The sequence below is a fragment of the Staurois parvus genome, unplaced genomic scaffold, assembly GCF_062004578.1.
Source record: "Staurois parvus isolate SC_StPar_1 unplaced genomic scaffold, SC_StPar_1.0 ptg000439l, whole genome shotgun sequence".
In the NCBI taxonomy this organism is placed as follows: domain Eukaryota; kingdom Metazoa; phylum Chordata; class Amphibia; order Anura; family Ranidae; genus Staurois; species Staurois parvus.
Window position 1 is genome coordinate 5,484,312 of NW_028318235.1, and position 17,266 is coordinate 5,501,577.

The following is a 17,266-nucleotide window of genomic DNA, read 5'->3' on the forward strand; positions in this document are numbered from 1 at the left end:
CTTTAAAGACCTAAGATTAAATAGTTTTCTCTCAATGATGCAGTAACCATTTAAAGATTTGTATATTGTGACTTTTGAGCTGCACGTTATATTATTGTATATTGACTACTATTCGCTTCTAACACAATGTATTTCTTGAATATCTATATGTTGGTTTAAGTCCAATGTAATGGTATGGTGCTACTTTGTGAAGTTGAATGGCCTACAGGGCTAAACAATTGGCATATTTGAGTTATTATGTACCACTGTTTTCATTTTTCTGTTATTTTTTTTTAATAAAGTTGTTTTTTTTTTAAAGTGAAAGATTTGTATATTGTGATCATATCCGATCTTAAGCGAGAATAATTTTAATGTTTGTAGTCATTCCTCATAACTGAGGTCCTACAGTCCCCTTATTAGTTTTGTTGCCCTTCTCTGTCCAGTTCAAGGACATCCTTCCTGAGGATCTCTGATCAAAAACTGGATGGAATATTCAAGATGTGGCTAAACCAGTGTTTTGTAAAGTGGTAGAAATAGATTTGTCTTGAGTAAATACTCTTTTTAGGGCATGATGATAGTATGCAAGCAGACTCTGGAGCTTGGCATTTGATTGCAGAATCTGTCAGCTTGTTGGGTCCCAAGTACGTTACTTTACATTTTTCCATATTAAACCTCATTTGCCATGTAGCTGCTTATCCCTCTATTTTAACGAAGACTTCTTGTAAAGTTGCTATATCATGTTGTAAAGTTAATGCCCTGCTTAGCTTTGTATCATCAACAAACACTGAGATTGAACTATCTATTCCATTCTCTCTATCGTTTAAGAATAAGATAAACAGAACTGGTCCCAGGACAGAGCCCTGATGCACAACACTCACAATTCTAGACCATTCAGAAAATATGACATTACTCGCCACCCTCTAGACCAGTTTTCTTTCCCGGTACATACAAGGTCATCAATGCCAAAAGACCTTAATTTGTAAATTAAGTGTGTTTGGGGTACAGTATCAAATTCCTTAGCAAAATATAAATAAACTATGTCCACAGGCTTCTTTTTTCCAAATTACAGCTTACCTCCTCGGAGAATGTTAAAACCTTTATCTGGCAAGAACGGTCTTTCATAAATACATGCTGGTTACTACTAATGAAACTATTGTCATCAGCAAATTCCTGGATATGGACCGTTATCATTCCTTCCAATAGTTTACATAATTTTGATGTTGGGCTTACTGGTCTGAAATTTCCGGGTATATGTGTTGGCCCTTTTTTGAATATTGGTAGCATGTTCGCTTTTCACCAATATTATGGTACCATTACAATCAAACTGTCATTAATAATGAAGCTCCATGCACACTGGGCATTTTAATAACACTGGTAACGTTAGCTGTGTAAAGTCACGTTAAAAATGTTTTTTAGCGTTTTTGTATTCGCTTTTAGCGCCATTTTGCCATGTTTTTTCATGTTTTGCATTTTCACGTTTTTTTTTAGTCCAAAAAAGTCCAAAAACGCTGGTTTGCAGCTATTTACTGCGTTTTACCGCGTTTTGCTGCATTTTTCAGCGTTAGAGCATTTTTACAGCTAAAAAACTCCTGTAGAAACCCATTAGTCCTGGGTTTTTTTCCAGCCAAAAAACGTTCCTCCCAAAAAACGTTGATTACAGTCTATGTGTGCATGGACACATAGGATAAAATGCTGGGGGGTTTACTGGCTATAGAAAAAAATGTCAAAAGCCAAAAACAGCAGCTGTAAAAATGTCCAGTGTGCATGAGGACTTAGGACAGTGGTCTAGCTGTGACGTGGCTAAGTTCTTTGAGATGGGTGTATCTGGTCTGGGTGATTTATTCACATTACATTTCTCTAGTCTTTTTTTTTTTTAACACAGGTCTTCACTAGCCACAGGGTGCATTCAAAATAATGTTATTAGCATTACTGTGTTGTTTGTTATACTGCTGCTTCATTCATCTAAACTGAGAGGAATGTGTTTAATACAGTTGCCTTCTCCCTGTCAATTGTGACCAGCTTCCTCTGATCATCTTTAATGAGCTAATATGTTCTTACCTTACCGATTAATTTAAAAAAATTTTGGATTTTTTTTTTTTTTTTTACTTCAGCAGTGTGTCTTTCGTGATCTATTTTAGCTGTCTCTTGCATTTTATTGCATTCTTTGCAGTTCTGGAATACTGATGCTGGCTCTTATATTTTTAAAATACAGCTTGTTCTCATTTAATATGTCTTTTTACCTTATTATATAGTATGACAGTTCTAGGCCCTGCAACTGGGTGAGTATAGAGAAACTCGAAACTGTTCACACTAATGCCGAGCGTGGCGTGGCTCAGGAGTGTTGTGATTGAGAGTAGAAAACTTTGTATTCTGCTTTCTCTGGGTTTTGTAATCCTGCATCAGAATCTGAAGCTTGAAAGCTTCAAAAAATCTAGGTTGGGGCGAAGCCTTCAATCTTGTGTCTAGGTTGTGTGAAGATGTAGATGTGCACACTTATTATAAGCAAGGTCTGTCCATAGCTCAATGCTCCAGCAATGAGGGAGGTGGGCACCGTCAGGAGACAGTTGTGTGCTCCCATTTTGAAAGAGAAGAGGTGATCTACTAAGGAGACAGTACTCTGTGTTGGAGAGATTCCTTGCCCACAATACTGGGGAGTCAGCACAGCTGAGTGAGTTTGGGAGACTGGGAAAGCTAAGATGACTAGGCGAGGCCAGGGGACTGAGGGAATCTGTGAATCTTGTTTGATTGAGAGAGCCAGGAGATCCCATATTGAGAGGCCAGGGAGTGGGCCTATGTACTTGGATGCTGTAACTGTAGGCATGTGAATGAGTGAGCCAGGAGAGCTGGAGATAAGGTCTGAGGGACCAATGAGCAAAGCAGCGGAGCTGCTGAAGAGTGAGGCAGGTGGGTTCGAATTTTCTTTACTTGCTGATGAAAATCCCCCACGTCGGTAACATGATGCAAGAAATTTACTTTTTCAAACAAAATGGGCTGGCATGATTCACTAAAAGCACATCTACCACTGAGCTAAACATCCTGCATATCACATTAGCTACCCAGGTTTAACTTTTGTTATTTTATATTTGTTGCCCTGTGGAATGCACTAACAAATGTCTTTGTTTTAAATTACCTTAAAGCATTCCCACTTTTCTTCAGTGTTCCTTGTTGCAAGAATGTTATCCCATTTCATATACTGTAGCATGGAACACAGCTTAGTAATGTTGGCCCTTTTGAAATTTAGTGTACCTCTACTTTCCTCCTGCCTCCCTTTCTATAATTTATGGTTTATGTGTGCCTATTGTGTCAAAGCATGCATGTCAACACATTTTATCGCAACTCATTCCAGTGTGGTCAAAACCATCTATCCTTCTGTGTAAACACAATGCGCAGTAATGCATTTAATGCACATTTAATCTATGGGAATTTTAAAGCAAAGCAATACCTTGTTCCCTGCTTTTCCCTGCTACTGGTATGTGGATGGACCATCAATGTTTTGTATAATGCTTACAGCCACAAGACCGGCAAAGAGGGGGGCTTTGTGGGACTAGTTGTACAGTAGGTTGGAAGCCTGCAGAAGTGAAGAATAAGGTAAGTTGACAGGTTTTGTTAACTTTCCACATTCTTTCCAAAATGAAGTAAAAAAAGTTTTTGGCAATATATACACTTTGGGAAACATATGACACAAGTATGTAGACTTTTTAATGCTCTGTACAAAATTATTTGATAGTTTCACTTTTACTAATTTACATTCTGTTTTCTTTTTTTTTTTTCTGGTAGCATTGAAAAGGTTTCCAAGATAACATCACCAGTGTTGATAATTCATGGAACAGAAGATGAAGTGATTGATTTCTCTCATGGTCTGGCCCTTTATGAACGCTGTCCCAAAACCGTTGAACCTCTTTGGGTAGAGGGTGCTGGGCATAACGACATTGAGCTGTACAGCCAATATTTGGAACGTCTGAAACGATTCATCTCTCAAGAGCTGACTTCACAAAACAGTAACTGACAATGAGCAAAGTAGTCTATACTCATCTTCCACTTATCTTAGAAACTTCAAAAATAGAAAGGATATACCTGTTTTTACATTTTGCAAATGACTCATGGCCAATGATGTTTCCATTTTTTAAGTTTATATGAAAATTTTTGCTATTTTGTGGCACAACTGACTGTAAGCATATTTGTTCTGTGTTGACTGCAAAGTAAAAAAAAAATGTAGCAGGTTAGTCAGAAAATTCCATAAAAAGAAAAGCAGTTTAGATTTATAGTTACAAATTATGTAAAATATGTAATGATTTATGATAGCTCCTTCTGGCTAAGGAGAATCTTTTGAAAACAAAATATATACTCCTCTATATTAACTGTATCTAAAAGAACTGACTTGCGTACAAATATAAGATGAAAATACAGAGGTGCATTTTTCTTACAAAAAAATGCTTGGGTGGGGAGCAGGAATTATAAAGGCTCATACTGGAGGGAATTCAGTAAAGCCTTTGCAACAGTTTTTGGTATGGACCCTTTAAAAGGGCCTGTGCCATTATCAGGAAAGCCTTGCAACAGTTTTGGTAATTTTACCAACACCTGCACAAGATTCAGGTATTTTTTGGTAGCGGTGCTTTAAGAAATTCTTAAAGTGGAACTAATATCGCCTATAGTTTACAGCCAAGGAAGCTGCCATTTTAGCCTCTGTTTTATCTGCAGCTGCCATGGTGCTGCACGTGTGATCAGTTATGGCACCAGCAATTTGATGGCTTGACAGTTCAGTTGAAAACACAAGAACTGTGACAGTTATCATTCATGGCATGCCTTGAATGTAACTGTATAGAAACCGTTAAATCGATGGGTTTAGTTCTTCTTTAAGGAATTAACTCCAATTTGCAAATTCGCAAACTGGGGTATTTAAAACCAACTCTGAGCTGGTGTATAGAGGTAGACTAGTTGTCAGAGTGAGGCATTTTGTGCTGGGAAGCTGTCATGAGCATGACCACTTCTTGCACAGGGCTACCTTATTATGAAGCTGCGGTGTCTGTCAGCATCATAGCAACCAATGACTCATCCCCAGCCCCACTCAATTGCTGGCTGGGCAATTCCCCTGCTGACAACTAAAAGTAAAGAAATGGGTGTCGATCCAAAAAAGTAAAAATCAAACACAAAATGATAATTCAGCACTTTTACAATGTTCCCTGTGCCCAGAGTGGATTATTCCCACACTCATTCTTTTCTCATATGGGGCTGTGACATCTGAGCAGTAGTGAGGTACTAATTACTGCTCAGCATCCAAGCTTTCCTGGGAGACGGCAGGTACAATGTTACGGCTAAGTGGGGAGAAGCCACACTGAGCACAGAGAACACTGCCGTATCATGATTAAAGTGATCTAGACAGGGCTGGCAGAGAAAAGGAGTACTCAATTATCACTTTATGTTTCATTATTATTTTATTTGGATCATCATTCCTTATTTTATTTTCAGCTGTCAGACAGGGAATCTCCCACCCAGCAGCTGAATGGGGCCAGGGTTGAGCCATTGGTTGTTATGTATGGTTGACTGCACAGCCCACAGCGTCTCAGCAACCAATGCTGCTAAACTCTGGGGTGGGGTCAGTCCAGTATAGACACTCTGGCCTCAGTGCCACTCCCTCCATGCAACAAATTAATGTACCCATTTCTGACAGGTACCTGAATTGGTCACAGGCACTGACATTTGTTGTTTGGAGACACGACCGAATTTTAAAGAGTGTCTAAGACACTCTTTATGAATCCCTAGGACTGTCTGTAATTGCATAGCTACAACCCTTTAAAGGAAATTTCCTGCCTATATAATGCTATCAAAGTACTAGAGATACCACATTTAGTGTTTGTGTAATTGTATGGACATGGCATTATAGCTTTCAGCTGCATTCAGAACTTGACATCTTACCTTAACTGTATCTGAGCCCCAAACACATTTTTAATTTTTCATAGCACATTCACCCATGTCTCCATGCTTTATTTTGTTGAGAAATCACTTAAAAAAACAGCCCCTAGCATTTCTAGTCACGGCCATCTTGAGTGGGGACAAATGATTAGCATTTACTTCTTGGTCTCCATCTGCTTTTAGCTCAGGCATGCAGTCAGGAGAGTGGGATTAGTTGAGAAAACCCCTCTTCCAGATGAGATGTATGGCATCATTTTGGCCTAGGTCAGAAACTAGGAAGCAGCTGTAAAAAAAAAAAAAAAAAAAAAAGTTTAAAACCAGTAAATATACTATATCTTCCTGTCTATTTACTAAGGCTAGTTGTATAAGGATTAAAAATAGTTGATACTAATTGAAAGAGTTCCACTTTAACACCAATGTTTTCTAAAGCCATAAAAATCATTCCCTGGAAACAACAAAAACTACCATTATACACGGCATCCCATGCTTGAGCTGCCTGCCCATCATTCTGAAGTAGAATCTTAAAGTATATGCAAATCCTAACTGCACGACATTCAGTTGGGCAATTTGATTCTAAATACTTACACCTTTTTTTCATCTTTTGTTGCATCTCAGTGCTGCTGATATCCTTCAGCCTTTTTGTAACCACTTCTGTCTATATGCATGTCCCTAATAGATGGCTGCATGGCAGGGTAGGTCTCCTGATGGTAGGAAGAACAGACCTTGGTGTTTTTGGTGTGGTGCAATTTAAAAAAAAAATGGTCAGAGATGACTTTCACTGAATTTCTGTGAGTAAGGTAGCCCACTGAAATGAATTGGCTGCCCTACACACAGCAACACAGATGTGAACCAATGGCTTGTTCACCTGTGAGGTTGGAGGGTGGTAGAACCATGCAATTGAGCTGCTTTTGCCACCTACAACAGCTCCCCCTTTAGCTGAAGAAGCAGCTGGGGGTATATGCATGCTGTTGCCGCAGCTGGAAGTATACCTCCAGGTGAATGGGGTTGAACTACAACCACCCCGCAACTGTGTGTGCATTGCACGCGATTGTGGTTTGGTGATGCTGCTTTTTATGGGGTTAAAACAGGTGGTGAGGAGGCAACATATTGCCTCTTTACCACCTGTCAAATACCTCTGCAAAGTGATCTGAGCATGGATTGCTTTTCAGAGGAGCAGCAGTCCTTGCTGCTATTACGATCAAATTCTAAAAAAGGAGTTCTGAAAGGACAGAAATAGGGGTCAAGATTAAACGTAACATACATACACACACGCACACACGCACGCACATAAAAACAAACATACAAATGCATGTACACACACAGATACATGTACATACATAGACACGTGTTTACACACATACAGTCAGGTCCATAAATATTGGGACATCGACACAATTCTAACATTTTTGGCTCTATACACCACCACAGTGGATTTGAAATGAAACGAACAAGATGTGCTTTAACTGCAGACTGTCAGCTTTAATTTGAGGGTATCTATATCCAAATCAGGTGAACGGTGTAGGAATTACAACAGTTTGCATATGTGCCTCCCACTTGTTAAGAGACCAAAAGTAATGGGACAGAATAATAATCATAAATCAAACTTTCACATTTTAATACTTGGTTGCAAATACTTTGCAGTCAATTACAGCCTGAAGTCTGGAACGCATAGACATCACCAGACGCTGGGTTTCATCCCTGGTGATGCTCTGCCAGGCCTCTACTGCAACTGTCTTCTGTTCCTGCTTGTTCTTGGGGCATTTTCCCTTCAGTTTTGTCTTCAGCAAGTGAAATGCATGCTCAATCGGATTCAGGTCAGGTGATTAACTTGGCCATTGCATAACATTCCACTTCTTTCCCTTAAAAAACTCTTTGGTTGCTTTTGCAGTATGCTTTGGATCATTGTCCATCTGCACTGTGAAGTGGCGTCCAATGAGTTGTGAAGCATTTGGCTGAATATGAGCAGATAATATTGCCCGAAACACTTCAGAATTCATCCTGCTGCTTTTGTCAGCAGTCACATCATCAATAAATGCAAGAGAACCAGTTCCATTGGCAGCCATACATGCCCACCCCATGACACTACCACCACCATGCTTCACTGATGGAGTGGTATGCTTAGGATCATGAGCAGTTCTTTTCCTTCTCCATATTCTTTTCTTCCCATCGCTCTGGTACAAGTTGATCTTGGTCTCATCTGTCCATAGAATGTTGTTCCAGAACTGTGAAGGCTTTTTTAGATGACGTTTGGCAAACTCTAATCTGGCCTTCCTGTTTTTGAGGCTCACCAATGGTTTACATCTTGTCGTGAACCCTCTGTATTCACTCTGGTGAAGTCTTCTCTTGATTGTTGACTTTGACACACATACACCTACCTCCTGGAGAGTGTTCTTTATCTGGCCAACTGTTGTGAAGGGTGTTTTCTTCACCAGGGAAAGAATTCTTCGTCATCCACCACAGTTCTTTTCCATGGTCTTCCGGGTCTTTTGGTGTTGCTGAGCTCACCGGTGCGTTCCTTCTTTTTAAGAATGTTCCAAACAGTTGTTTTGGCCACGCCTAATGTTTTTGCTATCTCTCTGATGGGTTTGTTTTGTTTTTTCAGCCTAATGATGGCTTGCTTCACTGATAGTGAAAGCTCTTTGGATCTCATCTTGAGAGTTGACAGCAACAGATTCCAAATGCAAATAGCACACTTGAAATGAACTCTGTACCTTTTATCTGCTCATTGTAATTGGGATAATGAGGGAATAACACACACCTGGCCATGGAACAGCTGAGAAGCCAATTGTCCCATTACTTTTGGTCCCTTAACAAGTGGGAGGCACATATGCAAACTGTTGTAATTCCTACACAGTTCACCTGATTTGGATGTAAATACCCTCAAATTAAAGCTGACACTCTGCAGTTAAAGCACATCTTGTTCGTTTCATTTGAAATCCATTGTGGTGGTGTATAGAGCCAAAAATTTTAGAATTTTGCCGATGTCCCAATATTTATGGACCTGACTGTACGTGTATACACACACACTACAGTACCTTATAGCTTCCATCACACAGCCAGGTACTGCATTTTCGGGGGAGGTAAAGAGCACAGAAGACACTCCCTCTCCCTTTGCTTTCACTCTGCTCAGCGGTCTGACAGATCCCAGTGCCAATGTACAGTGTGGTTGGGGATCGGGAGCTCAGGCTCAACTGACAACCTTTCTCTGCCAGTACACCACGGCACGAAGACCTCTGGAGAACCCCGGTTGAGAAAGGCTGTAATAGACTATGCCTGTGTAATGTTTGCTGTAATAGACATGGAATGAGTGACAATGCAGGATGAGGTTTGGAAAAAGGGGGCAAGATGTTACCAACCTGTAACAGAAAAGGCAAACAAGAACCTTAAAGGTAGGGTCACCAGGTATTATTTTAATGAAAGCTGCAAATTTAAAAATATTGAAAAATTACTTTTGTAATGAACATGTTAACACTTATTTGAGATTTTCGTGATTGGGTTTACATACAGTATATTTAATTATCAAGTCTTCCAGTGTCATTTATATTTGGGAACCTTGTAGCTGTAAAAAGAGTACATCATTACCGAGACATTTTTGATGAGATAAATCTAAGGTTAAAATAGCAAAACCCCCTTAATGAGAGATCACAAGTCTGAAGTTAGGTCTTGCTGTCTGTATTCGGATAGTGGTGGAAATGCAATTACAGTTACAATGTACTTTGGGTAGTTCATATTTAAATCAAAAGTGCTCACCTGCTGATCTTCTTATCTACACATCAGCTTTTTTTTTTTTTTTAAACAGCCCAGACTGGTGATTTTTCTTTTCTCTTAATCTGGATTCATTTTTCATTCTTTGGTTTACTTCATATCCAATCCTATGGTCACAGGTTAATACACTTTTGTTTTTGATGTTTTTTTTTCTTAAAAATTGCTGAGGACTGTTGAGCAAGGACTATGCCTGGTCAATAAAAGATAAAACCTGAAGAGCAATAAATAAAGGAGTGTCTGTGTTTATTATCCTAGGGGAAACTATTATGGTTTTGGGTCAATGTCGGTTAACTTCTTTTCTTCATAAAATTTAAACTGATGCTTTAATATATTTTTAATATCTATATAGTATAACCGGTCCTGTGACTGGGAATGGGTCGAAGCCTGTACGTACAGTACATGTGGTCATGCTTCTGCATCAAGAAAGAAAAATTACCATTTTTTTAGGTATACAATTCTCCATTTTGCTTACATCCACTGCTTCCACCTCTGGAAAGCTCACTCTTGCAGGATTCAACTGCTATTCATGACCTTAGAGGTTACTGTCAGGTTGATGATCGATAGGCTAGTTCTGAAGGCAATGTAAGCTAATTCATATTAAAATCTGTGTTTAAGTGCCACATTCCTAATGTTTTAAATGTGTATATATACCTGAAAAAGGGGACTTTAGAGGGACAACATAGACCTATAAACAAGATTTTTTTTTGTATCAAAATCCAATGTATAAAACAACATTCTGTTTCACATCAATAGTACTAAAGCGTGTAGAAAATGAACAGTTTACAATATCAAGGAACAGCAAATCTCTTCCCATGTGATCCAAATTCTTTGTAGACTTTAGGCTCATTCTTATCGGTTTGGGCTCAACACATTTCATGGACTTAATCCACTTCTTCAGTAGCCATCACCATATAGACATTTGACTACTAATATAAGAACAAATACAATCAAAAAACATATTTTTTCATTCTGGCACAGTAGAGCATCATATTGCAGGTGCTCCGGGGAGGGAAAGAGAGAACAAAAGGAGGAAAGGGGAAGAACCCCCTTGAAGCATAAAGGGGGGGGAGGGATACAAGCCATATAATATACACATAATCAAGACCTCTGAATGAAAAATTACCTCCAAAAATAGGTGGCTTCAGATATGCTGAGTGAACGGTATAGACAAATTATACCATGAACTTATACTGGCCTCTATTCAAATACTTCTTGTACCGCAAAAAATTTCCTCCTAAATGGTAAATATAATATTTAAAGTCAACCATTATATTAATGGCGTATGGGGGGCTGGGCAACATAGACAATGTATCCAACACCCACCTCTACACCTGTATCCACTTCATGGCAAAACGCTTAACGGCAGCTTCTCAGAACAGATTGTATGCCCACAGCTGGCTTATGAGCAAAACTAAAAGCTTCCTGTATGATAGTAATAAGATGTGACTTTTGGGGGTGGGGGGACCCCTGGATCACCTTCCCAAATTCTTATGTTTAACCCACCCTGTGCCTGTTAAGGGGTACAGGGTGTGAATGGGAATGTATATTGGTGTGTTGTCCTTTGTCCCCTGCCACTTGGTTGTCCATTGTCCTCTGCCATGTGCTGCATCCCATTGTTCTGTATCTTGGTTGGGTGGGGGGTGTTTCCTGTAGCCCTTCCCACTGATGGGGTGGGCTGATGATGTGTTTCCTGTTCTTGGTTGTGTTTCCCCGCCCTGTGTATATATCTTGTGTTTGTGTAAAAATAAAGGAGTTGACTTCCTGTCTTAAGAAGAGTCGGGTGCTGTCTATTTCCTGCATGATCAGCGGGTGGTGTCCATGGATTTGTGTTCGGACAAGGAAGCTGGAGTATAACGGAAAATACCCAAGTGCAGTCTGGGTCAGGTTCCGTTACATTGGTGGCAAGCAGTGGGATTGTGCTTCCAAGCTGTAAACACATTCAAACCACCACCGGGATTCAAGATCAGGAAAAGAGACGCCAGCCACCCCAGTGGAGGTATGAACCTGGCATCAGAGTTCCCAGGGCTGCTGCAGACTGTTCTTGCAACATACCCCAGGACTGTGTCTACGGATCAGTACCTGGAGATCAGGCAGCGGATTTGGAAGGCCCTTTGGAGAGGAGCCCTCCAGGCTGCTGGTATGGAGAAAGGCAAGTGTTATCCAACCCCAGGGGAAAGGGCCAGGGACCATCGGAAGTTACGAATGCCGTTCCTGGGAGAGCGACCCCAGGAGCAATGGGTGACTGAGTTGGACAGGCTGGTCCAGCAGGAGATACAACTGGACAACGGGTATCGGGCTCTGCAATGGTACGCAGAGCAGGAATATTTAGGAGTGTCAACGGAGTGCTCTCCTGAGGGACATGACTTTGGTGGGCCTGGATTGCTGTGGGAGAGCCTTACAGATCATTTTGTGTTTGGCGATGAAGGAGAACCTACCCTGGAGGAGTTGCGAGAAGGCAGAGAGGCTATGTTCCGTATCAGAGGGGTCTCAGAGCTTGAGCCAGATGTGCAATACCTGCTGAAGATAGAACTGCATCTGGAAAGGGCATACAGGCAGCTGCTAAGACATGTTCAGCAGCATGCCCAAGAATCAGCAGTGGAAATTTTAGAGACAGGGGATCTGATAGACTTCTCTGCTGAGGAGGAACCAGCAGAAGAGCTGGCAACAGGGCCAAACATTAGTGAACTCTGCCCAACACTGGTAATGTCTTCTGAGTTCCACGGACAGGAGATGGTGAACCCCTATCCCCAGTTCCAGAGGCTGGGGATTTAATTGACTTTTCTGCTGAGGAGGAACCAGCCAGCACATCTCCCGCAGAAGAGCTGGCACCAGGGCATGGCGTTGTTGACCTCTGTCCACAACAACCAGCACCACAGGAGCTACAGGAAGGGGATGCAATCGGCATCTCACAACAGCAGTTTGAGCTGATGTCCGTGGAGGAGACTACAGCCACCACCTGGATACCCCAGGGATGCTGGGCAGTCGGCCCAGATCCCCCACCGCATGATGGAGTCGGCCCAGCCACCCTGTCATCTCTCCAGCGGCTGAGAGGATTTCAGGGAGAAGGACCAGTCCGTACTTCTCCCCAGCGGCGGGTATGTTCTACGGGAGAGGCAGAGGTTGGCTGGGTGAGTAACGCTTGGTGTGGGACAATTTGCATGGGGTACTGTGTGGGTGCTGGCATTGAGGGACTAGAGGTACAGACTAACTTTAGAGTACATCCGTCTGGGATCTACTCCTGCGTTAGTCTTCTGTCGAAAGGGGAGATATGTGACGGGAGTGACTTTTGGGGGTGGGGGGACCCCTGTATCACCTTCCCAAATTCTTATGTTTAACCCACCCTGTGCCTGTTAAGGGGTACAGGGTGTGAATGGGAATGTATATTGTGTATTGGTGTGTTGTCCTTTGTTCCCTGCCATGTGGTTGTCCATTGTCCTCTGCCATGTGCTGCATCCCATTGTTCTGTGTCTTGGTTGGGTGGGGAGTGTTTCCTGTAGCACTTCCCACTGATGGGGCGGGCTGATGATGTGTTTCCTGTTCCTGGTTGTGTTTCCCCGCCCTGTGTATATATCTTGTGTTTGTGTAAAAATAAAGGAGTTGACTTCCTGTCTTAAGAAGAGTCGGGTGCTGTCTATTTCCTGCATGATCACCGGGTGGTGTCCGTGGATTTGTGTTCGGACAAGGAAGCTGGAGTATAACGGAAAATATCCAAGTGCAGTCTGGGTCCGGTTCCGTTACAAGTAATAACACATGGTAAAAAAACTTTATTACATTTCTCCATCCTTAACACAAAAAACATTTTTGCCTAAGACAGGATACACCATAGGAATTACTTTCATCTGCCAAGAACACTAGTCTCAGTGCCGAAGGGACCCCAAAGAGACTTTACAAGCACAGCTGAACATTGCAGTAGATTTTCAAATTTGTTGGATCTCCACAGTGGACTCACAAGAGGAACTGAGCGTCTCCTATAGAGTAGAAATAATGTAAATAACAGTCCCCATATAGACCCACACTACAGTATCTCACAGAAGTGAGTACACCCCTCACATTTTGTAAATATTTTATTATATCTTTTCATGTGACAACACTGAAGAAATGACACTTTGCTACAATGTAAAGTAGTGAGTGTACAGCTTGTATAAAAGTGTAAATTTGCTGTCCCCTCAAAATAACTCAACACACAACCATTAATGTCTAAACCGCTGGGAACAAAAGTGAGTGCATCCCTAAGTGAAAATGTCAAAATTGGGCCCAAAGTGTGAATATTTTGTGTAGACACCATTATTTTCCAGCACTGCCTTAACCCCTTTGGGCATGGAGTGAACCAGAGCTTCACAGGTTGCCACTGGAGTCCTCTTCCACTCCTCCATGATGACATCACGGAGCTGGTGTTGCCAGCGGTTAAGACTGGTTAATGGTTGTGTGTTGAGTTATTTTGAGGGGGACAGCAAATTTACACTGTTATATAAGCTGTACACTCACCACTTTACATTGTAGCAAAGTGTCATTTCTTCAGTGTTGTCACATGAAAAGATAGAATCAAATATTTACAAAAGAGTGAGAGGTGTACTCACTTCTGTGAGATACTGTATATGCCCAGCAAAAAAACAATTACTAACAGTGAACTACACTGTTATATTACATTAGTATGCCTAGGTTGCTGGCTTCATGGCCAAAGTACAAGCGTAGTCACACAATATGGCAGAGTAAGATACAACATGTGTTTCACACAGCAAGGAAGCATCAGCACAGCCGAATACCAGCCTCCACCCCTCTTAAAAAGGCCTCCTAATGGGTCAAAGATGGACAATCAAGACTGCTTTGTGCAGTCTGTCAGGTCCCAAAATGGCCACTGGCCCAGCAGGTGAAGACCGCGGCGCACATGCCCAGACAGACAGCGCCTACCCCACCGAAAAAATGTCGTCCAACACCAAAGGCTGACATAGGAATGCGAGCACAGGGCCCACCCCAAAACGCCAGAGGCCTAAAGTGACCCCTGGGCGCTGGAGGTGAAGCATGTAAACGTTTACAGCACCACAAGGAAGTGTGGTGCCCTACTACCCCCAGTTAGGGGGACTTCGGCTCTGGCGCAATGGGGGCACTCCCCCAGTATCCACCAAAGCACCTGTCCCCCACATCGGGGCACCCCAAGAGACGCTCAGAAAAAGCAAAACTACAACTGTGCACAAGTTTATCCCTAAGAGATGTATTACGCCTATACACTATCTCCAGATAGGGTTTAACATATTTGCCTATAGTGTCATCTGTACTTAATAAACACCAAAATTTAGGCAGAGTTTCACTGATTTGGAAATGATGGTAATTATAAGTTGTTACAAATTTGACAGTATCAAAAGAGTGTAGCAGGGTGTTTGTTACCTGTAAGTAACAGTTCCGAATGGGGCCTTCCATGTTTTCTGATAAGCTTTTTAAGACTTTTTTTACTATCTCCCCTTAAGAGTAAACGGTCTCTCAAAGCAGCAGCTTTTTTCTAAGTCCTGATCATTAGAGCAGTTACGTTTAATTTGCAAATATTGTCCATAGGGGATACTATTTACTAGTGCCCGTGCCAGAGTTAAATATGGTACAGGTACATTGATAAGTCCTCCCTGGCAAAAATTTTCCGCTCCCACCCCCCCAGGTTCAGGTTAGCGTACGATGGGGCACAACAGGTCCCCATTGCAGCGCCCTGCACCTGGAGGAAGTGGGAGCCATATACAAAAACATTACTCAGCAGGATATGTTCCAGCAGCCCCAGAATGAACTCATTCCATCTTGAAGGGAAAAAGTTTGAGTACTCCCAATCCTTGGGAATGAGATATACTAGAATAAAGTGCCTCAACATCAATAGCAATTAAAGATGCTTCCTGAGGGAGCACAACACCCTCCAATGTACCTAAGAGATCAGGGTTATCCTTAATGTATTAGGGCAAACTCATGGCATGAAGGAGAAAAAAAATCAATGAACTGACTAGCCAGTTCTGAATAAGCACCAATACCTGAGATAATGGGGCAACCTGGAGTATCTTTTGCGTTTTTGTATACCTTTTGCAAGGCATAAAAAGTGGGTATTTTAAGATGCTTCACCAGAAGATATTCATATGTATTTTTATCAATAGCCCCACTACTGTATGCCTGTGCCAATAGCCCTTCAAATTGGACTTTAAAAGTTAAAAAAGTGTCTTCACTGCAGACTGGGACAAGCGGCCGAACTGACACGGATCCCGGTCCCCTTGAGCTCTGCAAACCCCCCCCCCCAGCCTTAACATAAGCGGCATCCCCGAGACCCGGCATAATGGTTCAGGGAGCCACGAAGCACCAGGGCCAAGTGAGACCCATTAAGGAAGCCCTGGCTCGGGCCTCCACAAAGATGGCCGCCGGCTCCACTGTACAAGGGAAGCAGGCATGCTCCCTATCCATGTCTTTTACAGCACTGCAGCCAGACCCAGACCACAGCAGCTCCGAGGGTGAGTCTGATAACAGCACAGTTAAAGGGACAGTAAACCCATTACCTATAACAGACCCCTCTAGCCCTAGTCCTGACCCAGTGCAACATGACCTACTTAAACAGTTTGAAGAAATGCTGCACAGAGCTTTAAAGCAGACCTCTGACCACATTACTGGCAAACTTTCTAAAGAAATTTGTGACGTGGATGTCTGCACAGCTGAGCTAGAACACAGGGTTGACAATCTGGACGCAGAAGTTCATACTTACTCACACGAACTCGCAGTGATGCATGACGAAAACCAACACTTCAGTCCCGCGTTGAGGGTTTCGAAAACAGGGCCCGCCGTTCTAACATCCTAATCTGTGGACTCCCTGAAACCATCACCGATCACTTCTCTATGACAACCGCCTTGCTACAAGAGCTCAATCCCGATTGAACGTCTGGAGCTGGACAGGGTTCATCGCGCTCTAGCCCCACGCAGACCAAACGGCCCGCCCCGAGACATTATTGCAAAATTCCATTATTTCCGCACCAAAGAACAGATTCTCCAAGCGGCTTGGAATGCCGACACCCTCACCTTCCAAGGCCATACCTACCAATTGTTTCATGTCCTCTGTCCAGCCACCATCGCTAAACACAGAGCCATGAAGCCACACCTGGGACTCCTCCACCAGCACGGCATCACCTATCGCTGGAGCTTTCCTTTTGCGGTGCGCTTTTCCTACCAGTCCTGTGACTATATCTGCAGATCCTCTGAGGAACTACTTGACACACTCCACCATCTTCAACTCCATCCTCCCCCAGAGGCTCCAGAAGGATTGTGCAGAAGGTCTGCCTCCTGCTCACCCCAGAAAGCCCACCACTCCGTTTCAGCAACAGGTCAACCTGTCACGCATAAAAAGCGGGCGCTTCATCTCTCCAGTACCCGCTCCTCAAGACACCATGGACTGAACCCTGTTCTAGCCATATTTATCTCCTCAGTCTAGTTCATGCACCTGAAAGTTTCTGGGACTCGACCCTCTTGATTTTCCACCCGCACCCCATTGTGCACACCAGTTCCCTCCTTTAACCATCACCAGCTGATCATACTTTTGACTCTCCCCACAAAGAGACCTCGTCTTCACCTATCCCCTTACTGCTTGACCCTTCCCTTCCTTTAA

The 17,266-nt window shown here is 42.5% G+C and overlaps 1 protein-coding gene across 1 annotated transcript in view; it reads left to right on the forward strand.

The window, feature by feature from the left end:
- The window catches only part of LOC149454055 (alpha/beta hydrolase domain-containing protein 17A), a 52,252-nt gene extending 45,087 nt beyond the window's left edge, over positions 1 to 7,165 (forward strand). The window contains exon 5 of the mRNA XM_089687902.1: positions 3,757 to 7,165. Coding sequence (XP_089544028.1) covers positions 3,757 to 3,985 — 229 coding nt within the window. The 3' untranslated portion in view covers positions 3,986 to 7,165. The remainder of the gene's footprint in view (positions 1 to 3,756) is intronic.
- Positions 7,166 to 17,266: the final 10,101 nt, after the last annotated feature.